At 44.9% G+C, this 24,366-nt stretch overlaps 1 protein-coding gene across 1 annotated transcript in view; it reads right to left on the bottom strand.

Moving 5' to 3' along the window:
- SAMHD1 (SAM and HD domain containing deoxynucleoside triphosphate triphosphohydrolase 1) overlaps positions 1-24,366 on the bottom strand; it is a 1,157,401-nt gene that overhangs the window by 515,969 nt on the left and 617,066 nt on the right. The window contains exon 13 of the mRNA XM_069243902.1: positions 7,494-7,609. Within this exon, the coding sequence (XP_069100003.1) occupies positions 7,494-7,609 (116 nt within the window). The remainder of the gene's footprint in view (positions 1-7,493; positions 7,610-24,366) is intronic.

Below are 24,366 nucleotides of genomic sequence, written 5' to 3'. Positions count from 1 at the left end.
GCCAGGTAATCTCATAAAAACAGGGATAGCAGACAAATAACCTTTGAGGGTACAGAAGGTAGAAAGTAAAAACAAAAGGACCTTTTGAAAGAGGGGCAGAGAGGGGTTCAACAGACTTGTCTGTGCACCATGCCACAATTTTGTTCCATCAACAGGCGTATACCGTTTTGATGGAGTGACACCTGGCTGCTGAGATAACATCACAGACTTTGGGTGGAAGGTAAAAAGAACTGTCAACTCCCACTGCTCAATCTCCACGCAAGAAGGTGGAGACTGGACAGGTGGAGAACCCTTCCCTGCTGCTGCGACAGAAGATTCTCCCGAAGTTGCAGTCTGATCAGAGGATCAATGGCAATGCTCAATCACTTTGTATACCAGACTCTTCGTGCCCAGTCAAGTGCCACAAGGATCAAATGGGCCCAGTCGTATTAGCGGAAAAAAGGCATACAAGGCCTGAGCACCACTCACGACGAAAAAGTTCTGCCAACTTAGAGCCGCCTTGAAAATTTGAACGTGCAAAACTGCTGACACTGTGCTTTTCTGCGGAAGCGAACAGATCTAACCAAGGCTCTCCCCACTACTGAAAGAGACCCGCGCCACCTTCGGATAAAGGCACTATTCGATTTGTGATCGACCAGGCATTGATGACAGAATTCGTCCACTCTGGTGTTCAGAGAGTCCACCAGGTGTTGTACCGCCAGGGAAATGCCTTGATGTTCCAGCCATATCCAGAGGCACAGAGCCTCCTGACAGAGTCCACAACCCCATCCCCTCCTCCCCGCTTGTGGCAATACCACATGGCAGTGGTGCTGTCCCTCAACACCTGCACTATTTTCTGTTTGAGGGAAGGAAGAAATGCTTTCAATGCCAGTCTGATCGCTCTGAGTGCCAAAAGACTGATGTGGAACCTGGACTCTGCCAGAGACGAGACGCCTCTGATCTCCACCTCTTCTATGTGGCCACCCCATCCCAGGCAATACCACATGGCAGTGGTGCTGTCCCTCAACACCTGCACTATTTTCTGTTTGAGGGAAGGAAGAAATGCTTTCAATGCCAGTCTGATCGCTCTGAGTGCCAAAAGACTGATGTGGAACCTGGACTCTGCCAGAGACGAGACGCCTCTGATCTCCACCTCTTCTATGTGGCCACCCCAACCCAGGAGTGACACATCTCTCACTACTGTCAGATATGGTTGGGAAAGGGAGAGGGAGCTGCCTGTTTAAAAGCCACCACTGCAGATCTTGTGCAGTTCCCTCCGTGATCTGGACCATGTCTGAGAGGTTCCCCTATTGCTTCGCCCACTGGAACTTCAGGTCCTACTGCAGAACCCGTATATGCTAACTGGCATGTGTCACAAGCGGGATTCAAGAGAACAAGAGGCCCAGAGTCATTTTTACAAAAATCTAGGATAGAGGCTGAAACATCGGTATCGTAGCCTGAATATATTCTGGACTGGCCACTCGTGAATATAAGCCCCAACCGGCACTGTGTCCGGAACAGCTCCAATGAAGGGAAGTGTCTGAGAGGGAGTCAGGTGTGACTTTGGCATGTTCATAGTAAACCCCAGCGAATGGAGGAGGTCCACCATAGTCTGGATGTGGGAGACGACAGCCTGGGGCGCGTCCTGCTTTAATAGCCAATTGGCGAGGTAGGGGAAGACAAACATCCAAGGGGTGTTGGTAAGGTCAAAAGGGAGTATAGTGAACTAAAAATGCTCATGGCTTACTGTAAACCGGCAGTAATGTCTTTGGGCAGACAGGATGGGAATATGTAGATAGGCATCCTGCAAGTCAAGTGCTACTATCCAGTCTCCTGGGTCCAGGGCAGATGCAACCTGAGCTAGAGGGAGTATTTTGAACTCCTCCTTCCTGATTAAGAGATTGAGGGACCGGAGGTCTAGGATAGGCCTGAGGCCCTTGCTATTTCTGGGCACCAGAAAGCCGTAACCTCCTTAAGGAGAAGTGCCAAGTGATCCTCCATCATCCGATCGTAGGATAGTGGCATGAATTGAGGAGTAGTCTCAACGGGGAAGGAGTAACCCCTTCGGACTATTTACAAAACCATCCTGTCTAATGTGATGGACTGCCAGTGGGGCAGGTGCTAGCGAATCCTGCCTCTGACTGGTCCCTGATGGGGAAGCGTCAGACTAGGAAGGTTTGTGGGGGGGACGGCAGTGGACTGGTTAGGCTCCCGGCTCCCTGATCCATGAGGATGTTGGATCCCACATCCCTGGCCATGCAGAGGCTGGGCAGCATGCACAGCACAGTGGCTGGAGGGAAACGGATGTGCTGAGATGCCCCTTCCGTAGCCACTAAAGGGGCAAAAATCAGACTGAGGGGGTAAAGGGTAGCTGTGAGGCCCAAGCACCCGGCCGTAGCTCAGGACTCCTTAAAACGATTGAGCGTTGAGTCTGCTTTTTATCCAAAGATATGGGTGTCATCAAAGGACATATCCATAAGACTAGATTGGACATCCCCCGAAAAGCCAGACGCCCTCAACCGACCCCGGTGCTTTAAGGCCACTGTTCAATGCAACTGATCTACCTAGTGAGTTGCTCGTATCAAGCAAACATCATATTGTGAACTTAGCTGTGTCTGTCTCCCATCAGCAACAGCTTTGGAGAGAATGGCCCGGGCCTCCTCCGGGACCTGTGGCACCACTTGCGCAACTGCATCCCATAAGGTATGAGTGTAACGGCCCAAAAGGCATGGGGGGTTCACTGACCAGAATGCCAGGCTGGAAGAAGAAAACTTCTTCCCAAACTTATCCAGCCTTTTGGATACCTTATCTGGGGGTGCAGAAGGGAATGCACCTGGGGACGTCGAGGCTTGGTTAACCAAGCTCTCAGGAGCTGGGTGTTGCGTCAGGAAAACTGGGTCATTTGGGGCTGGTATATGGTGGCGGCGATTGTCATTTTCATAGGACCCCTGTGCTGAGTTTGGACCAAGTCCCCAGCAAGACATCAGTAAGGGCTTCATTAAAAGGCAAAAGGGGTTCAGAAAAAGAAGCCCCAGGCTGAATCACCTCTGTCAGAAGGTTCGGGCTGACTGCCACCAAAGACAGCTTGAGGCCCAGAACCTTGTCCGCTCTCCTTACCACCATGGAAAGTCTGTAGCCACGGTAGAGAGAGAAAATCAGAACAGGAGGCTGCTCCTTTTCCTACCTTGCAGCCACCGCCTGGAACGCCCTCTCTCTCCACATTAGACAAACCACCTCCCTCCTCAGCTTCACGAAGGAACTGAAGACCTGGCTTTTTTAAGAACCACCTCACCGGTAAATGCTACAATCCCCCCCAGCACCTTGAGACCGTTAACAGGTGAGTAGTTGAGCTATACAAGCACTGACTGATTGATTGGAAACATGCCAGTGGCAGGGGAGTTGTCCAGACCACTAGCCTCACCTTCTCCGTCCGCAAGACCATGGGATCTTCAAGTTGGTATTCCAAAGGGTCCAGCGACCCCTCCTGAACCTCATCATAGCTCAACCCAAGGGAATAAGGGTCAGGATCTGACCTAGAGAGGTATGCCCCTGCCGACATCGGAATTGGTGTGATGCGACACCAGTCCTGCTCCGTGTTGGCGTCAGCATTGAGGATGGGGTCGACGCCGGCCATGGGCACAGGCAGTGTCAGAAGGGACCATCTTCAGGGAAGGTTAAGATGGTACGACTGACACAGGTTCGGATCCAGGAACAGATCCATGGATGCCTTCCAGAGCCAAGGCTGAAGCCGCTGGTGGGGAACCCGAGGGGGCCCCTGCTGACTCAGCAGGGCCAAAGGCACTCCAGGGGAGTCAGACTGCCCAAATATGAGGCGCATGGCCTCATAGAACTTGCGGCTCCCGGAAACTCAGGGAGGCGCAGAGCTGACCCAGACTCAGACCAGTCCAAAGATGAAGGACAGATGCCTGGAAAAACTACTCTTCTTTTTCTCCTTTTCATGGCCTGGCACTCTGAGCACGGCTTCGGGTCGTGGTCATGCTCCAAACACCACAAACACACAAGGTCCAGCTCTATCACAGACATCATCCGATAACAGGAGTTGCATGGCTTGAACCTGGTCTTGCGTGTCGACATCTCAACGTATCAGGAGTGAAACATTCAAAAACATTGACTGGGGGTAGCTCTTCTTCAGATCAGTGCTTGGCTGGCACAGAAAGAAAAGAACGGACGTCAGCGCACCGGGGTGGCACCTATATAGGTCCCACGACGTCATAGCCGGCTCACACAATGCTGACAAAAGGCATGGAGCTGACCAACGGCACCTCACTCAAGAAGGCAGAATTGCTACCCCAACAGGGTTGGCTTTACATTTTAGAAAGCACTATATGAAGCTATCTACTTACACAACATTTAGGATACTTTGTGATTTGATAATCCTTGGTGTGACCCCCCAGGTTCCAAGCACTGTGTAGATTGGTGTTCATTGGTCCTGATGAATTGTCGACATTGACTTAGCCTATGAGAAGAAACATGTTGAACCCTTGAGCTATCACAGATTATTGCCTCTGCTGATAGCCACCACGTTTTTAATTAGACAAGTAGGCTCACTGATTAATTTTTTTTTAGGACTACTTAGTCTATTTTAACACACTTCTTGTCACACAAATACATTTTACAACACCAATCTACACAAGCCACCCTACATTCACACTTCACATACAGCATTTGAACACAATATCTTGATTGCCATGAAGAAGGGAGCCCACCTTTGGCAGGAAGTGAAGATTTGGCCTTGGGGCAACTCAATCCTTGAGAACCCGGATGAAAGGCTCCCCTACTGCAGTTCAAGCAAGTGAATGCCACTAAGAATGCTACTTCACAAGAAAGATATTGCATTTCACAAGAATGTTATTTTATGACTCAAGTGAAGCCTGATGGCCGTGTATGCCAACCAGACCTATCATAGGAGTGACATACAGCATATTATGTCCTGAAAACAACACTTGCTTTTACAGGTTCTGTTTGTTTTACCAGTACTGGACAAAGCACGTTAGTTTTGCTGCAGAATATGCATACTTTCCTCTGGTAACTGTAAGTGGCCAAACTCTTAATACCTCAAGTGCCAAATCACAAGGATAATTTCCCTGAGATTAGGAAGCTGCAGTTGACCCTCATGCAGACTCAAGAGGTCTAATATGATGGGTAACATCTTGTATGAGTGGGCAGACATTTCAAGAAGTAATTGTACCAAGGTTGCCTTGCCCACATCAGCACAACAAGAACAAGATACATGGATGTCTGCATCGATATTCTAGGTTTCCCTAGGTCTCCAGAAGGTTTTTCTTTACCAACATCTCAGCCTTCTGAGGAAAGCATTTTGGGACTCTGCTACGCATGACCACTAGGGAAATCAGATTGGCCTTACCCTTCAGAGTAAGACCTTTTGAGGTCTTCATATATCATAGTAGGACTGCAACAATGCATTTCATTGTGTCCGCTGATTGTCTTTTTATTTGTTAAGGTCTGCCAAGCCCAAACAGGTTGATTCCTCAAGGTACCGAGGTAAGCAGGGATTCCAAACTTACTGATGGTCTGACCAGGACAGCTTCAAACTGCACTTAGGACAAAATTGCAAAGATTTGTTTTCCATATCCTCCCTCCTTCAGGTCATTCTCATGTAACCTAGTGCATACAGTAACCCTCTGGGCACGATTAAATTTGAAGCATTGTTGTTGAAAGTGGGTCTTTCAATGCTGTATCTGGTGAATCTGATGACTTGAGTCAAATGGACGCTGACTGTAGCTTGACAGTCCAGGAACTCAAGAAGTATCTAAACCTATGGGAAAAAAACAGTGAGGTATAGTCCTTACCCTATTTCAATGCGATTTCAGGAATTGATCAATCAATCCATCAACATTTAAAAAGTGGGACTCATCACCCAGGGGGTCTCAAGGCGCTAGCTGGAGGACGCGGGTCAGTAGAGGAGCAAGGTCTTGAGGTCCATTCTGAACTGAGCCAGTGATGGGACTGCCTGAGGTGGAGTAGCATCATGATCCAGGTCTGCGCGGCGAGGTAGGAGAAGGATCTTCCTCTGGCCGTGCTCTTCCAGGTACCTGGGATGCTGGCGAGGGCCTGTTGCGCCTAGTGGAGTTACCTGGAGGTGATATAGAAGGAGAGGTGGTGATTGAGGTAGGCAGGTCTGACTTTATGGAGGGGTTGTATGCGTGGGTCAGGAGTTTGAAGGTGATGTGTTTGTTGACGGGGAGCCAGTGTAGGTCTCTCAGGTAGGCAGAGATGTAGCTGTGGCAGGGGATGTCTAGGATCAGTCTGGCCACGGTGTTCTGCATACTCTGGAGTATTGATTGGATTTTTTTGTTTATTTCGGCATAGAGTGCATTGCCATAGTCAAGTTTACTGCTGATGAGTGCCTGGGTGACTGTTCTTCTTGCGCCGATGGGGATCCACTTGAAGATCTACCGAAGCAGGCGCAGGGTGTGGAACCATGATGAGGAGACGGCATTGACTTGGCAGGCAGTGGACAGTGACGAGTCGAGACTGATGCAAAGGTTGTGAGCGTGGCCGGTCGGAGGAGGGGCAATTCCGAGGCTACTGGGCCACCAGGAGTCGTCCCAGGCAGAAGTGGCGGGGCCAAGGATGAGAATCTCTGTCTGTCTGAGTTCAGCTTGAGGCAGCTGTCCCTCATCCAGTCTGAGACTGCCTTCATTCCATTGGGAAAGTTCGTTTTGGCTGATGATCATTCGTTGGTGAGGGAGAGAATGAGCTGTGTGTCATTGGCGTATGAGACGGATCTCAAGTTATCTCAAAACCGAAACTCATAATTCAGAGTATCGACATGCAAAACATTAGCCCCCAGCATCAGATACCACGAACATGCTGAACAAGTAATCTACAGCAGAATGTACTATAAACATAGAGCTTTCCCTAGCAATACCTAAAAGTAATACTGATTCAGTCATCACTGCTGGGAGGCAAACATTCACCTTTCACTCGTTCAAATGCAAAACAGCAACTTCGAGACTTTAAAGATGCCACTCTTTATATTAGTCTGCTAAAAAAAAAACTGCAGGTAAACTAATTATTGATTCAAGAAAAGCAAATCACATATCAGTACATTGATTACAAACATTTCTAAAGGGTTGACAAAAAGGAATCAATGTTTACACAATAATTTACAGGGATGCTGTACAAGCGTATAGCAATTAGCAAAGTGGTTTAATCTGTCATATAATGGTGAAATGTTCCCTGAAACAATATACCCTAGACTTTCATTCTGTAAAAAGGTAATTAAAGTTCAGAAAATAAGTAATATTATGATTACAGTAATATATGTGAGTACCAACTCCATTATATAATTTGCCTACAAATGGGAAGTGCAAGTTCAGTTGATGAGAAAATAAAGCAAGGCAAAATATGGAGCCCCTCAAAAATAAAATCATTCTTGTTTAAATGTGGTTAAAGCCTTCTGCAACACATCTGCTCGTTTGTCAATTACACTTAAGACTGGTCCATTTCTGAAGCATCTGACACCTTACCTGTGAGCTTAGTGTAAGCCTCCATGTCCTCTATTGCTGTGGAGATGGAAAACAGTTCTCCATTAGCTCCTTCTATTCTGATGTAAGGGTCAGCTTTCAGCAAGGCATCTGTAATCCTGTACAAAAGGTATTTTGTTAATATTTGTTTTCATAAACCATGACGGCAGAAAAATCCTCCAGGGTCCAAGAAATTGCGGGGCAACTGGGAAATCTTCGTCAATATGCAACCACATCAATTAGATACTAGTAAACGCTGACAAATACAGACAATCTCCATTTATTTTAGTTGTTTAGAAGTATGAGGAATAGCAGTGAAAGCGTACTCTTGAAATGCGATACAATGTTTGCACACTCTGACACAAGCAACACAATTAAGTAGACTGCTATGTTAGCCAGCTGTCTATTTAACCTGTACTCAGTAGTTCATACACACGTTCAGTGGAAATGTGATAACTATGGTTAACATGTTAGGACAATCTTGGTTCAACCTCAAGGTTATGCATTTGCAGTTCATTCACAGTACAAACTACAGTAAACACCTGTGTGTTCGTAACTGTAGGTGCAGTATAGGTACTGTGTGCCTAGCCTGCGTTGTAAGTGTAGGATACTCTTTAAGAGAATCTTTCAGCTTTCGATGTCCATGTCAGGTGCTCATCAACATCCAAGGTTTCTACAGGACTCCACAGGCACAACTTTGAAAGTCAGATGCCCACGGTCAGAGTACTCCACCCCAGCACATGCTCGAGCAAAGAGGCATGCTCAGATCTGCTGCAGCTGAAGTAAAAAGAAATGTTAATCCTCTATGAATGCCTGGGGGACCATCTGGAAAGGTATGCTGGAAAGATGTCACACCAAGCTTGCGGAAACACGAGAGAGGGAGTCTACAAATGAAGATAAGGGTGACCCAGTTTGGATGGCAGCAAGGAAACAACAAGGGGAACAGTAGAACACCTGCAAACATCTTAGTCATGAAAGTAAAAGTGAGGTCTGGGAAAAAAGAGAATCTTGGGCAATAGGCAAAAATAAACTATTCCTTACTTGTAGCCCCGGTTCTGAATCATAAGAATTATCATCCAAGTCGTAAAAGAATAAGTCTGCGCTGCTTGTGCGGACCCCAGAGCATTTCTTACATATTTGTTTTTCACTTACAATTCACACAGAGTGTTAATGTCCATCTGTCTTCATGATAAGTTACATCCCATGACATCCCCATCAGAGGCTTAGTTTTTTTTGGGGGGGGAAACACTACGGCTCTGAATATCGCTTTCTAGCCTGCTTTGCAGCATTTCATGTGCTGAAAGGTGAAACTGTAAGAGAAAAAGAAAGATAATATGCAGCCTCTTAGGTTTTCCCTGTAGAATGAGAAAAACGAACCTATCCCTTTAAGCGTCCAGGACGTTCCTCGACCTATAGTCAGTGCTTAATTTGTGCTTGTTCTTTCCGGTGCTGAGCACCGGCATTTATTTTTGTGGGCCGAGGCTTATTTTTCTGCCTCAAGCATTCGCTGCGAGCTCTTGGAGCAAAAGACACATATGGGAAAGACGGAGGAAGAGAAAAGCGGAAAAACACCACAAAGTTAGAAAGCAGAAAGCTGCGAGAGTGAGCTAAAGGGGCAGGGTGTGTCAGTAAATAGATGAAAGTGGCCCGAGATGTCTTCAGGGTTACTCTGCCTCGGTATTCCGTGTTCGCACATTTAATTGCAGCAACCGCGTGTTTCATAGGAGAGCTTTGAGCCCCGGCACCTTTTTATTTACAAATTAAGCACTGCCCAAAGTACACCCTACTGGTAGTTACCTCAGACAGCCAGTCCTTTTGACGCTAGCACATATGATAACGTTTATAGTGTTTTTTTTTGCTTTCTATTTTCCTACCTTACCCAGCCTATCTTCGTTGAGGAACCATGACTACAAGTAAGTAAAAGCAACCTTTTCTTCTGCATTGTAGGATCGTCATTTATAATTATAAGGGTTTAAAGAGAATAGCAAGCTTAAAACTGCACAGCTGTTGGACAGCAGAAAGAGAATCGTTTGAAAATATGCTAGATATGTTATAAGGAAGAATACGGAAGTAAAATACTCAATGTAAATTGATTTTTTGAGGTTTCTTGACCCATTTTAACATCTACCCGAGTGTCAGAATCCAAGTAATGATTTGAGACTGCGTTTAGTGATTTCCATGTAGCTGCTTTACAAAATGTACACATGTCAGATGTTGGTACGTGTCTAAACCAAGGTGCAGTAACTGCTTTTCCATAGGAAGATTGCAGCCTGTGTTTGCCAGGTAGTGTTTTGTTTGCTAATTAATAGCATGACCTGATACAAGAAACTACCCATCTAGCTATGGATTGTTTGGATGTGGCCATGACTCATCTAATCTGACTCTAATTAATGAAGCTTTGATTTGTCTTCCTTAGATCTTTTGTTTTGTTAAAATAAACGGAGAACCCTTCTGATACCTAGAGAATGTAGGGCACATTCTGAAGGTTTTGAACTATGAAAGAAGGTAGGGAGAGTAATCTGATTAATATGACAATCTAAAACTCATTTACGGAAGAATGAAGGATGGGTTGTCATTACTAGCTTGTTAGAGTGGAAAACAGTATACGGTTCTACTTAGATAAAGCATGCTATTTTCTTACTGCCCAAGCAGAGGTGATAGCTATTAAGAAGACTGTCTTCAATGACAAATGCCACAGGTTTGAAAGATTAGCCATTATCTTGAGAGCAGAATATTTAATTACCAGTGCGGAAAAGGGTGTCTACTATGAGCAATATCTTTTTTAAGTCCCTCCAAAAAGTCTTTGTTAATTGGCAGTTTAAAAAAAAGATAGCTAATTTGGAGATTTTCTGTCAGCTGTAAGAGCTACCAAACTAATCTTTATTGATGAGAATTTGAGCTTGCTTTGATATACATGAAGCAAATAAGGCAAAATCATTTCTCCCTGGCATGTGATAGCATTGTGTCCTTTTTCTTGAAACCAAATACAGAATCTCATCCACTTTAATCAATAACACAATCTTGCGAGGGGAGTAAGTTTTGCTTTTCTCAAGATCTCCATACAAGCTGGTAGAAGATTTAAGTGGCCACACTGTCTGACTTCAGTAGCCATTAAGCCAAGTTCAATGATGCAAGGGTTGGGTGTTGGATTTGACCCTGAAGTCTTGTTAATAGCTCAAGTCTGTACGGCAGGCTCTTGTGTGGTTGAATGGATATTTGAAGTAAGTTTTGGCAAGCTGTCTATGGAGGACTGCATTGCTTCACATATCTACCTTTGGCAGCGACCAAGTTTCATTTAAGATGTGTGACAGCTATACCACATACCTTGCATCTAATAGCACCTATATACTTACTTTTATACTCTGTAAGGAACTGGTGTTTCTGGGTCACTATTACAGAGTCCAGTTTGTATTTTGCTTTTAAAAAGTAAAAGTCAAGTTCCGGGTCGGACTCAGAACCCAAAGCAGCCCTGGCAAATCTGTCGTACCAGTCCCCAGGTTGGGGAAATGGGGTAGTTCAAGTGCAAAGCACTGCTGCTTTTGTTACTGGGGGCCAATATTGCAGCACCGCAACAAAACCGGACCTCATCCTTCCAGACTCCAAGGAAAACCCTGGAAGCCCGCTACAGCCAGTCTGGTCCTGGTTATGTTGTGGTGATTTGCACTTTTTAAGAAATTTGGTGTTGCTGCCTTGACAGTTAGAGAGGTACAAAATATGTCTTCTGCTGTATCCAAGAGTCCAGACACCAAAGGCAACAGAGGCTTAGGTGCCGCTCTGGTTGCAATGTTTCAAATATCACTGAAACAGCTGGCTTCTAGTACTCTAGAGGAATGTTTAATTAAGAAGCATCCCTTGCTAAGACTTGGAAAGTGCAAATGCCATATCAGGCAGGTAAAAGATGGAGATGCCGCCAGTGATTCTGGTGTATATGTCATAGTACCATCTGAGATTACTGACGGTGAAGTAGACGTTTATGTAGATTAAATTGCTTTCTTCTTTCAGGCATTTAATGAGTGGATCGTGGAGAAAATGTTTTTCTTTTTCTTGGCGGAGCCACCAATGTTGGTCTTGATACAAGTTTTGCAAAAATCTGTAAAAGTTGCAAAGGCTCCTGAGCTGGATCCTCAAAAAGAATGATTGGTGAGGAGCTATCTCAGTGGTATTGGACAAGGGTCTGGAGAAACTGATTGAGCTGTAGAAAGAGGTGGCTTGGATAATCTCGCTTCCCTCTTAAGGTGTGGTGGCTGAAGAAGATCTGTTAAATCTAGATGTATACACACCATACTGTTCTGGTGATTTTAGTTGTAGGGAATGAAGGAACGGAAATGATTGCAGAGATACAGCTGATTGGGAAGAAGTGCCTGAATTGTTGGTGGGAGATGTAGCCTCTGACTTCAATGGGGATAAGTATGACATCTGATGTTTTATCTTCAATGGCGAAATTATGGACATCGAGCGGTGCTCAACTTTCGACGTCGTACATGACTACTTTGACATCAACAAGGTATCGAAAGTCGTTGTCTGTGACAGCAGAGTTTTCTTGAACGGAGGGTAACGTTCATATTTCAACATTGCATAGTAAATTCTTTTTGATGGCAATCTCTCTTTATGCTCACATCATCATTTGAGAACTTTTTTGTGCAACAGCGAACAAGTAGGGGCTGAGGCCCTCAACATTAGTACCTTTGATGATGAGCCGGAATGAGGTTGAGAATGATCTTGTGAATGTTTAGACTGTTTCTTTTCACTTAATCTCCCTTTGTGGGTGTCTTTGACAGGCAAAGACTGCTTTTCCGAGGGGGCATGAGAAGACGACCTCTCCAGTCAACTCTTTCTTCTTTTTTGCTCCACTCATGTTTTCCATGAGAACCCCTCTGCCAGATGACCTCTCTGTCCCTCAAGGATTTTTTTTTAGACATCTGTTCACATATTTTGCAGTCTTTTACCATGTGACTGTTTGTAAAATCACCACAAAGAACTTGGTGGGGTCTGACACAGCCTTTTTTTCTGCCACACGATGGCCTCATCTCAAAAGGAGAAAGCATTTTGCAGAAAAAAATCCTCTCAGGAATCAGCAAAAAAGGGTGTCAATCGACAGAAAAAGTTTGAAGATGTTGTTTGAAGCTATAAAAATAAAGGTTTTAACGACACAACAGAGATGTGAAACCTCACTTACGCTCAGTAGGTCCTACTCACATGAGCTGAAAAAAAACTCTCTCTCTTAGGTAACTGCCAGCTGGGTGCACCATGGGTAGAGTGATGGTGACGGTCGCTGTGACCCGGAAGAGGAAGCTACGGGTCTGTGGCGTTTGCGAGCCAGAGGAGGAAGCTATGTGTCCGTGGCGTTCGCGGGCCACGTCGCTGGAGTAGCCAGGGCTTCACAGGGGGTCCGGCTGCCCATATCTTGCACCTCTGACATCCAGTCTGGAGCCCGCTCTGGCCTGCTTTGTGGGGGGCTGCCGTGGTTGCTGCAGAGCTGCGGAGGACCAAAGTGGTGGGGGTAGGGGCAGGCTGCCTTGCGACTTTCAGGCCTGAGCTGAGCTGAGCTGAGCCCATACTGGAGTACTGGAGCCTGAATTAGAGTACTGGAGCCCATATTGGAGTTGGCGAGTTGACGAGCCGGAGTGGAGCTCTGAGGTGAGCTGACCTGTTTGACCGTTCTGCTTGCTGCTTCCGACCACCCCCCCAGCCTTAGGGCTGAGTGTAGGAGGCTGACCTGGCTTATAGTGGGTACCTTGTGGTACTTACACCCTGTGCCAGGTCCAGATATCCCTTATTAGTAGAATAGAGGTGTTTCTAGCAGCTTAGGCTGATAGAAGGTAGCTATGGCAAAGCAGCTTAGGCTGAACTAGGAGACATGCAAAGCTCCTACTATACCACTTATATCATATGCACAATTTCATAAGAAAACACAATACTCAGAGTTACTAAAAATAAAGGTACTTTATTTTTATGACAATATGCCACAAGTATCTCAGTGAGTACCCTCAGTAAGAAGGTAAGTAATATACACAAGTTATATGTATACAAACCCAAAATAGGTAAGTAAGAGTCAGACAAGTAATGCAAACAGTGTAGAATTACAATACGATGCAATAAGCAAACATAGGTCTAGGGGCAACACAAACCATATACTCCAAAAGTGGAATGCGAATCACAAATGGACACCAGACCTATGGGAGCTTGTAGAGGGTCGCTGGGACTGTAATAAAACAGTCAGGGTGTCCAAGATACCTCACACCAAGACGCTGAAAAGTAGGAGTAAAGTACACAGACAGGAGCCCATGAAACCCCGGATGAAGGTGCAAGGAAGCTGCCTCCGGATGGAAGAAGCTTAGGATTCTGCAACAACGAAGAGAGCTAGGAACTACTCCTTTGGATGGAAGATGTCCCACGGCGTGCTGAAGGTTGCAGAAGTGTTCCCATGCAGAAATACCGCAAACAAACCTTGCTAGCTGCAAGGGTCGCGGAAGAGGTTTTTGGGTGCTGCTGGGGAGCAGGAAGGACCAGGATGTCGCCCCTTGGAGGAGGAGACAGAGGGGGCGCTCAGTCACTCAGAGAGCCCCCGCAGAAGCAGGCGGCACCCGCAGAAGTACCCAAACAGGCAGTTAGAAGATTTGTGAACCGGAGCTGGCTCAGAGTCACAAAGGAGGGTCCCATGACGCTGGAGGCCAACTCATATGGTTGAGCACTGCAGGACGGAGTGCTGGATACCCAGGCTAGGCTGTGCACGAAGGAAATCCTGGAAGAGTGCACAGGAGCCGGAGCAGCTGCAAATCACGCAGTACACAGGTTTGCAGTCTAGCGTGGGGAGGCAAGGACTTACCTCCACCAAACTTGGACTAAAGGATCACTGGACTGTGGGAGTCACTTGGATAGAGTTCCTGTGTTCCAGGGACCATGCTCGTCAGGATGAGAGGGGACCCAGAGGACCGGTGATGCAGTCTTTTTGTGCCTGCGTTAGCAGGGGGAAGATTCCGTCGACCCACTGGAGATTTCTTCTTGGCTTCCAGTGCAGGGTGAAGGCAGATGACCCCCAGAGCATGCACCACCAGGAAACAGCCGAGAAAGCCGGCAGGATGAGGCGCTACAATGTTGCTGGTAGTCGTCTTGCTACTTTGTTGTGGTTTTGCAGGCGTCCTGGAGCATTCAGCGGTCGATCCTTGGCAGAAGTCGAAGAGGGAAGTGATGAGGAACTCTGGTGAGCTCTTGCATTCGTTATCTGAGGAATTTCCCAGAGGAGAGACCCTAAATAGCCAGAAAAGGAGGTTTGGCTACCAAGAAAAGAGGATTGGCTACCAAGAAAGGTAAGAGCCTATCAGAGGGGGTCTCTGACGTCACCTGCTGGCACTGGCCACTCAGAGCAGTTTCCAAGATGGCAGAGGTCTGGGACACACTGGAGGAGCTCTGGGCACCTCCCCTGAGAGGTACTGGTCAGGGGAGTGGTCACTGCCCTTCCTTTGTCCAGTTTCGCGCCAGAGCAGGGCTGGGGGATCCCTGAACCGGTGTAGACTGGCTTATGCAGAGATGGGCACCATCTGTGCCCATCAAAGCATTTCCAGAGGCTGGGGGAGGCAACTCCTCCCCAGCCCTTCACACCTATTTCCAAAGGGAGAGGGTGTAATACCCTCTCTCAGAGGAAATCCTTTGTTCTGCCTTCCTGGGCCAGGGCTGCCTGGACCCCAGGAGGGCAGAATCCTGTCTGAGGGGTTGGCGGCAGCAGCAGCAGCTGCAGTGGAAACCCCGGAAAGGCAGTTTGGCAGCACCCGGGTTCTGTGCTAGAGACCCGGGGGATCATGGAATTGTCCCCCAATACCAGAATGGTATTGGGGTGACAATTCCATGACCTTAGACATGTTACATGGCCATGTTCGGAGTTACAATGGTGACATTACACATAGGTAGTGACCTATGTGCAGTGCACGCGTGTAATAGTGACCCCGCACTCACAAAGTTCGGGGAATTTGCCCTGAACGATGTGGGGGCACCTTGGCTAGTGACAGGGTGCCCACACACTAAGTAACTTGGCATCTAACCTTCGCCAAGTGAGGGTTAGACATATAGGTGACTTATAAGTTACTTAAGTGCAGTGGTAAATGGTTTTGAAATAACGTGGACGTTATTTCACTCAGGCTACAGTGGCAGGCCTGTGTAAGAATTGTCTGAGCTCCCTATGGGTGGCAAAAGAAATGCTGCAGCCCATAGGGATCTCCTGGAACCCCAATACCCTGGGTACCTAAGTACCATATACAAGGGAATTATATGGGTGTACCAGTGTGCCAATGAGAATTGGTAAATTTAGTCACTAGCCTGCAGTGACAAATTTAGAAAGCAGAGAGAGCATAAACAATGAGGTTCTGGTTAGCAGAGCCTCAGTGATACAGTTAGGCACCACACAGGGAACACATATAGGCCACAAACTTACGAGCACTGGGGTCCTGGCTAGCAGGATCCCAGTGACACGTATCAAACACACTGACAACATAGGGTTTTCACTATGAGCACTGGGCCCTGGCTAGCAGGATTCCAGTGAGACATTGAAAACACCCTGACGTATACTCACAAACAGGCCAAAAGTGGGGGTAACCAGGCTAGAAAGAGGCTACCTTGCTACACTAAGCTACATTGATCCAGTAGGAGGAGACTGATCTTCAACTGCGCTATCCCCCTACACTATTCTCATTTTTACCATACTCTTACAATTAAAACAATAGTTGCCGGGTGAAGTATTGGGTAAAGGACTGTCGGACGGGGCTGCAGTTGGGGCTGCCCTAAGGACTAAGGCAGGCTCAGAGCTGCAGGGGGTGTGGGGCACAGCAGAAGCGACTGGAACAAGGCTGGTGTGGCTTGCTCTGCTGACCTGCTTGCCCTATCCCTTTGCCCCTCCCCGCCTTTCTCTTTAACTTCTCATTCCCTTCTGCGAAACTCAAGGAATAAGGCATACAATAATGGAACCAAAAGAAGAGTGCTTGTGAGATAGAAAATTGGAGGAAAAGCACATTGTTAAACATTGTTCAACTTTAAAAATAAATTCCAACCCCCCCCCGAAATGACCAACTTTTAATATGTATGGAACAAGGAGAAAATCAAGGAGGGATAAAGAAGCTTTAATACACAAAAGAAACCACCTATGCATTAAGCAGTGGCCAGAGCAGGAACCAGAAATCCTGTCCTGAAGTCCTGTAATTCCTGTGAAGAACACATAGGTAGTCCCAGGGGGTGGGGGGAGGTGGGTGGGTGGGGTCTACCTCCAGAGGACTGGATGCCGTGGAGGCCATGCCACCCTGCCCAAGATCTTCTCTATCCTCCCCTGCTGACACTGGAATCTTAGGTCAGGATGAAATTGATGACACTGGGTGTATCACCAGGCCTGGAAGGACTGAGGGCAGCAACATAGGCCTGGGCAACCCTATAAATGTAATCAACAGGCAACAAAGACTTTCTCTGGAGTTGGGTGACCTAGTCTCCCACGAAAATGAGGAGACTAGAAAACTGAAACCAATCACTGCGCAATCAGCCATCGAAGGCTCACCTGCTCTCAACATAAACAAACCGGCCCGGCAAATACCATAACCAACTATTATAACTACCTTAATTCTAGTGCTGGCTGGTTGCAGGCATCGCATATCACCCCTATCTCCCCTCCCACAGTCTGTGTCTTTTCTGAGCAGCTGTATGTGGGGGCAGGCGGGTGGAAGGGGGGGGGGGGGGGGCAGACATAGGGTTGGAGGGTGTTGAAACAGTGCAACACGGCATCCGGCCATTAGAAGTATTCCCATCGTCCTCATTTCAATTATATCACAATACCTCAACTAAGGAGTGCATCCCAGAAGAAAGACAAGCAACAGTAAGAGAAGCAGTAGCATTAGAAGATCTAACACTAGAATAATTAACCAAGAACCAGGAACATAATAGGATCCATCTTAGGACTCAAACATGATCACAATTCTCAACTATGGAGAACTGAAACCAATTCAAAAACTAGGATCAGATCAAGCTTGACCCTTGATGCCCTAATAGATTGCCCTTTATAACAGCAAATGCAACAGCACCAGTTTAACGAGAATAGCATTAAAAGAATAACACCACTAGTAGGCATACACATTGATACAGCTGTTGCTCAAAATACAAATACAATGGGATATAAATTGGACCAGCCATTAAGTATGCAGTCTTCAAAGTCCTCAAGGTCACAGTCCTTTCCTACAGTTTTAGCTGGAAAAGACAGGCCTGCACTAGGCAGCAGGATTTGGGATCATTCAGTTTGGAGCTTTATTTAACAATTTTGATATTAGTAAAGTAGAGCCTCAAATGGACAGTAAAACATCAGATGATTTACATTTCTTGGACGGCAATACTCCAAAGGATGTTAAGGATGAGGAGGGGAATCAAGCAGATGGTCATACAAATAGCCACTTAAATGGACAAAATAAAGTGAAGAATGAAAATAACCTTCCCCCTACCTCAACCTATGCTTAGCATCATGAAGATCATGTGTGCAACAATGGACTCAATTGCAAATGCACTCATGGCCTAGTCTTCTAAACTCGATAGTCAATTAGAACTAACTAGGCAATTTACAGCCTCAATAGTGAAAACAGACCATAGAATGGCCCAGGTGGAGGGGGCTGTAAGGGAAAACTTAAGATTACACTCCACTGCTGAAGACAGGCAAAAGTGTGCCCATCTGTTTGAGAAATTATTGAAAGTTCCGAAGTTCATCAATGATATAATAAAAAGACTGTATATTTAATCTAAAAAATCTGCCAAAGTCCGATTCCGGGACTAAAGAAAAAGTTCCTAGAAACCTAGCGTCTAGCTCAGTGCCACCATCGCTTGGATCTTGTAGATTGCCCAGAATCTTGTGGCTGTACTGGTGATACATTAGAAGAGCTAAGTGTGACCCTTACACCCACAATTAAAATATCTTGTGCTCATGGAAGGAATGCTCAGAGGAAAAAGGGAAAATTAAAAGGGAAAGACAAAACCTTTGGGAAAACAGCCATAGGGAGCAAAGAGGGTGCTGCAAAAAAGACAAAAAACCTGGCGTGGCAGCTAAGGACAGCAGGGCAACATCAAAATACACCGCAATTTGGAAAGGACTATGGGCCAGAGGTAGCAAAGGGTTTTTCCCATTCTGTGTCAATGGGAAAATGTGTTTGTACATATGGCCTTATGTCGCTCACCAGCAGAATGTAGGTAAAAATACCCTGATCGATAGCCCAAGGAAGATTTCTGAAATGAATAGAGACTTTTCAAACAAAAATCCAGGTCTACTGTGTGCCAAAAGTTGCACCCTCCACTCTTATATAAACCGTGTACCCACGGGATACAGGGAAAATTCAGAATCTAATTTAGAAATCATGAACGGGGACAGGGTTGCAACGAACCTGGCAATGAACCAGACAATAACCTGAGCAAGAGAAGAATCATCGAATGCCAAAGTTAAACTGTCTTCACAGATACCAAATACAATGCAACAACAAACTAGATACACATTTCGAAGGTGAAAGTGCCATCAAAGTAGAACATCCTGCTCCAATACATCACCCAAGCGTAGCTGAAAATGGTATTGAAACAAAGCAACAAAAACCTTAATCCACCATGATTGTATACCTCTAGTTCATATCAAGGTAAAATCTAGGACACCTAAGTGCATCATATTGGAAGACAAAGTACAAGAACAGCCATTCACAGGGATTCTGACGAAGGGCTTCCATCCCAGTCTGCTGCCCCTCCTTCTCCTACAAAAAAACATCATGACCAAGCCTGGCCAGATGAACAATGTATGCAGAAGGGGCATCCTTAACAGTTGAATGATAGTGTTCGGTCTACACTTCAACGATCTGTACTAGGTACTAAAGGCAAATTACGAGGGGAACTTAGGGTACAAAGCAGCCAGGGAAAAGAACACTGCAAGGGCACTGAGGACCTCCTTGAAAGAAATGAAGAGCAGGAAACTACAATTATATTTACTCCTGAGTACTCTTCAAGAGGGAGCCAAGATATCCTAAATAGGACCAATGTTCTATGCCTTGTTAACTCTTTGCCCAGCCTGCATAATATAAAAACCAATTATTTGCTGTCAGTCAGATTCATACAAAGGAAAGGGCCGAGCAGTGGAGAATCTTCAGAAACACTCTGGGCCTACCTAAGGATAGCCAATGAGATACAAAAGCAGTGTAGTTTGATGAAGACGTGGTGTATAACTATAGTCTCCCCACAAAAGGAATTTTACCCCTCTATATTTCTTGAAAAAACATATTTACAGTATCTGCAAAGCAAGTATGAACTTAATTACAACTCAGGTTCTGTATTACAGGGTGCAATTACCTCTTACCAGCAGCTTCCCAAATGGTCAAACTTGAGCAATATGAGGTTTTGATTACCTAGTATTAATCTACGGAACAATTCTAGTTCAGTATTCCAGCTGCAATTGAGACAGTCATTGGCAGACCAACATCAGGGAAGCTTGTAGAAAAAAATGAAGCCTACCAAAATAGAAGCTTAAACAAGAGTGCCCCTAATAACTTTATGTTGGAATATTGCAGGCCTAAAGCCCAAGATGGAGGACAAGGACTGGATAGATTTAATTAAACAACAATGTTAGTTGCTTTCAGGAAACATGGACTGTCAATGCAATTGACCTAGATGGGTATTCCCCCTTTCACTTACCAGCAATAAAGCAACAAAAAGACAGGCCAGTAGGGGGTTTGACCTTTTGGATCAGAACATCGTTACTCAAAAACTCCGAAGTCATTCACACTGTATTTAATAACAATATCCATACCATGATAGTACGAAATGAGGCTTGGGCATTTGAAATTATGAATGTATATTTCGGACGTTGCTCAAAGAGCATCTCCTGAGGAGAAGATCTGGAGAGCAGTTGAAACCACCACCCAAAATCATGATGGGGCAATCCACCTGGCTGGTAAAGAATTTCCTGCTAATATGCAGCAACTTTAATACTAAACCACATCCCATAATGGGGGATGAGTTAATAACAGAAGAAAACAGTGTCAGGAATATCCCAAACCCTCCTGTGGATCGATGCTGAGGTACAAAGAAAGGCAAACTAATCTTTGAAGCTTTAATTGAAGGCGGAATGCGCACTCTAAATGGAAGAACTAAATCTGAAACTACTGAACTCCACTTTTCGAGTTGGAAATAGGCAAACCATAATAGACTATATTGAGATAAACATAGAAGTATAGTATTACATCATAGACATGGAAGCCTTGGATAGGATAAAAAGTGAGCACAATTCACTTCTAATGGAGATGGTCCATCCAAATATAGGTCCCTCGATATCCGCTCTTTCCCACAAAGGCAATTGTCCAACAATCACTTTGAGGCAAAATTGGAAAAATGTTACAACAGCTGACAAGGGTGATCCATGCATCTATACCTCTGGTCAAAATTGGAGGGCATCATTTACTATTATCCTACATCTACTTGGTAACGAGGTGTTCACGTGTTGCAAAATTTCATTGATCTGCAACTACAAACATCAATGGAAAGAAACAAGAACATCAGTAGTCCTCCTAAAGACACGCCACCTGACAACCAAGGTTGGTTTGACAAGGAATGGCTTAAGTTTAAAAAAGTACTATTGCAAACCCTACAGAATTGGCATTTGAATAACATTAACGAGCAACAATTAATTGATTGCAGGCAGCAATATAATAAACTGTTAAAATATAAAAAGAAGATCTATCAGCACAAGCTTTGGGGAAGTCTTCTGGACACAATCTCTGCAGGAAACTCAAAACAAATTTGGGAAATAATCAGGAGGGGTTGTGAAGGCCTGCCAAAAATCTTGGAATTGAATATTAGCCCACAACTTTGGGTTGATCATTTCACTGTTCTGTACCAAGAAGGCGGCAGGACAGCACCAAAAAGTTTAAATGATTTAGCAGGTCAAAACCAGGTGTTGAATGGGAAAATTACAAATCAAGTGAGATAATCTCATTAGTAAAGAACTGCGTGATAATGACATAAAAGCCTGAGGTAATCGAACATGAAACAGCTGATCAGTCTATCTCCATCAATATAGCCCAGCTTATGCTCTCGTACACAGCCCATGGCACACTCTGTGCGACAATGCTATTGCACGTATTCAGTGAACAGGAAGTTGCACAAGCCAACGTCTTGCAAAAACCATACAAGGCAGCTGGCCCGACAGAATTCCATCAGACGTTTATAGTAATTACCTAGCCTTATGGCTACCAGTATTAACTTGCTTATATAATAGTGTTTGGTCCTCTGCAGAAATTCCTTTATCATGGAGAAAATCAGTAATTGTTTCCATAAATAAAAAAGGATTGCAGGCTATGGAATGTAATTACAGGCCAATCTCATTGCATGACAGTCGGGGAAAAATCTTTGCCAAATTGATACTATCTTGCCTAGACCAGTGGATAGAAGAAGGAGATCTAATATCACCATTTCAAACTGGTTTTAGGAGGGGCCAGAGCACATTAGTCCAACTTTTTAGGATGAACTTAATTTGTTCTAATTATGTCTCTTTAAAAATTCCCCGCTGTTTTTGGTATTTGTAGATCTCCAAACAGCATTCAACGGTGTTGATCGTTTAGTATTATGACAAATCCTGATGGAAATGGGTATCTCAAAAATGATCTTGAAGTTATTAATCTCACTGCACACTGGCAATACCACAAGCGTCAGATACAGCACTAGAAATTAATACATGTCAGAGATTCCGACCCAACGAGGTGTTAAACCAGGAAGCGTTCCAGTCGCTGCTGGCGACTCAGCAAAGTGGTGGGGAGGGGGAGGGAGGAAGCAAAACAAATAAAATATTATATATATATACAATTTTTTTTTATATATATATTTTAATTTTGTGCTTTTCCCCAACCCTATTTAATTGCCATATAAATTAAGTTGTTCAAATACCGAAGGACTGAAACCTAAATGTGCTGAAATTATCCAACAAGAGTATACCAATACTGTTCTTTGCAGATGATGCAGTGTTACTGGCAAGAACAGAGATATAGATGCACATCTACTAAAGGGTTTTGAGCCCTTCTGTGCTTCTAGACAATTGACGATTAATGCTGGCAACACAAAATGTATGATTTTTAAACAAAAACAGAAGCTAAGAGCAACCTTCAAGTTCAACAATGGGCCTTTGGACCGAGTAACGACTTACGACTACCTGGGGTGCTGGGTGGCCGGAAAATTAGCTTGGAATTTGCAGGCATATAAAAGCAACATCTCCCTGGCCCAGCAAGCTGGTGCGGTGTTAAGATTTGCAAAATCTACTGAGAAAAATTCTGTGAGATGGGCATTGATGGCCTATAAAATGAAAGCGAGGGCTGCTGCACTCTATGGTGCAGAGATTCTCGGATTTAAAAAGATCCCAGAAATGCACATAACTGAAAATAATTTCATACCACATCTGCTCTGTCTGGGCTGTGGAACACCGATGGATGCTATAAGAACAGATCTGCAAATAGGAAAAAACGAAGATTAAATCGCATTGGCACCAATAAAATATTGGCTTCGCATTTGGCCCAAGGAGGAATTAACATCATACAGAGCAGCAACGGCAGATCTCATTAAGTTACAAAATAATCAAAGGCTGCAATGGTTCACCCATGTCTCAAATGTTCTGGCTGCCATTGGCTTAGTCAATATCTATCCAGCAGAAAGATCTCTTTATTTCAAATTCCACACAGGTACGTTACCGTGGCCTCAGTGACTAAAAAGTGGTCTTTAGACCCAATGGGGAGGTTTGACTGCTGTCCTTGCACTCTAGGTGGTCAAGAGACATTAGTTTATTTCATCCTGTTATGCCACCTGAAGTCTCATCTCCGCAAGCTATATCTATGGCATGGATACTCAAAGTACGGCCCAGGAGCCGCATGCGGCCCACTTGACCTTTACATGCTGTCCCTAGACAACAGGAGTACAGGATTGCTCTTCACTCGATCGTAAATAAAGAGGCAATTGTTTAATCCAAGGTAAACTGGTGTTAAGGAAAGAAAGTAACCAGGGAGTCCTGAGCTTCACTTTAGAAGCAAGTCACTTAAAAATTCAAAAAGTGTATTAAGTTAACACGCAGTCCATTTCACCCAAGTATAATTTATTGTATCAGTGCAATCCAAAGTATTAATTTAAATGTGATAGTTTTCAAAAAAGAATTTAGGAACATTAATTTTCACTTTTACCCTGACAAATAGGCCAATAGAGAATTAAACAAGTAAGTCAGATTTTATGTGAACTTTTTGAATGGCATGGGTTCCTATTATAGATGAAAAACATTATAGTTTATTAAATCAAACACAGAAGCAGATTTGTACGGTGCAGTCCTTGAACCTAAAATTAAGCAATTGCCTAGGATCACACAATTTGGAAAAGTGGGGAAGCTAAGATTAATCCCAGGTTTTCTAGTTTCATATTGCTCAATTCAGCCACTAGATGTTTACCCTTCGCTTCGCCTACCAGTACTTAACTGCCAGTCCTCCCAACCTCCTCGCACGACCGCCATCCCGCTAGCATTGATTTGGCCCTCGGTACATCACAGACCAAACTTTTTGGCCCCTGGGAAAATGTTTGCGAGTACCCATGATCCACGGCCAATCTTTAAAATATTGGGTTAGGAAATGTAAGGAGGCTGGAGCTTTGGGTATGCGATCCGCCGATAAAGACATTGGGATGACTGTTTCAGCATATATTTTAGAGGCATTGCAACTAAGATCACTCATCTATCAATAGCCTTTAGTGGCAACATGATAACGGTCATGATAAAATACTCCTAGTACAACAGTGTTTTTAAGCTGAACATCCTCTAAGGCAAAGCGGTGTATGAAATGGAGCATTCAAATAGTATTACTTTGTTCTCGGT

This window comes from Pleurodeles waltl, chromosome 7 (genome assembly GCF_031143425.1).
Source record: "Pleurodeles waltl isolate 20211129_DDA chromosome 7, aPleWal1.hap1.20221129, whole genome shotgun sequence".
Lineage (NCBI taxonomy): Eukaryota > Metazoa > Chordata > Amphibia > Caudata > Salamandridae > Pleurodeles > Pleurodeles waltl.
The sequence above is the reverse complement of the archived record's forward strand: the minus strand, read 5'-3'. Positions and strand labels throughout refer to the sequence as shown.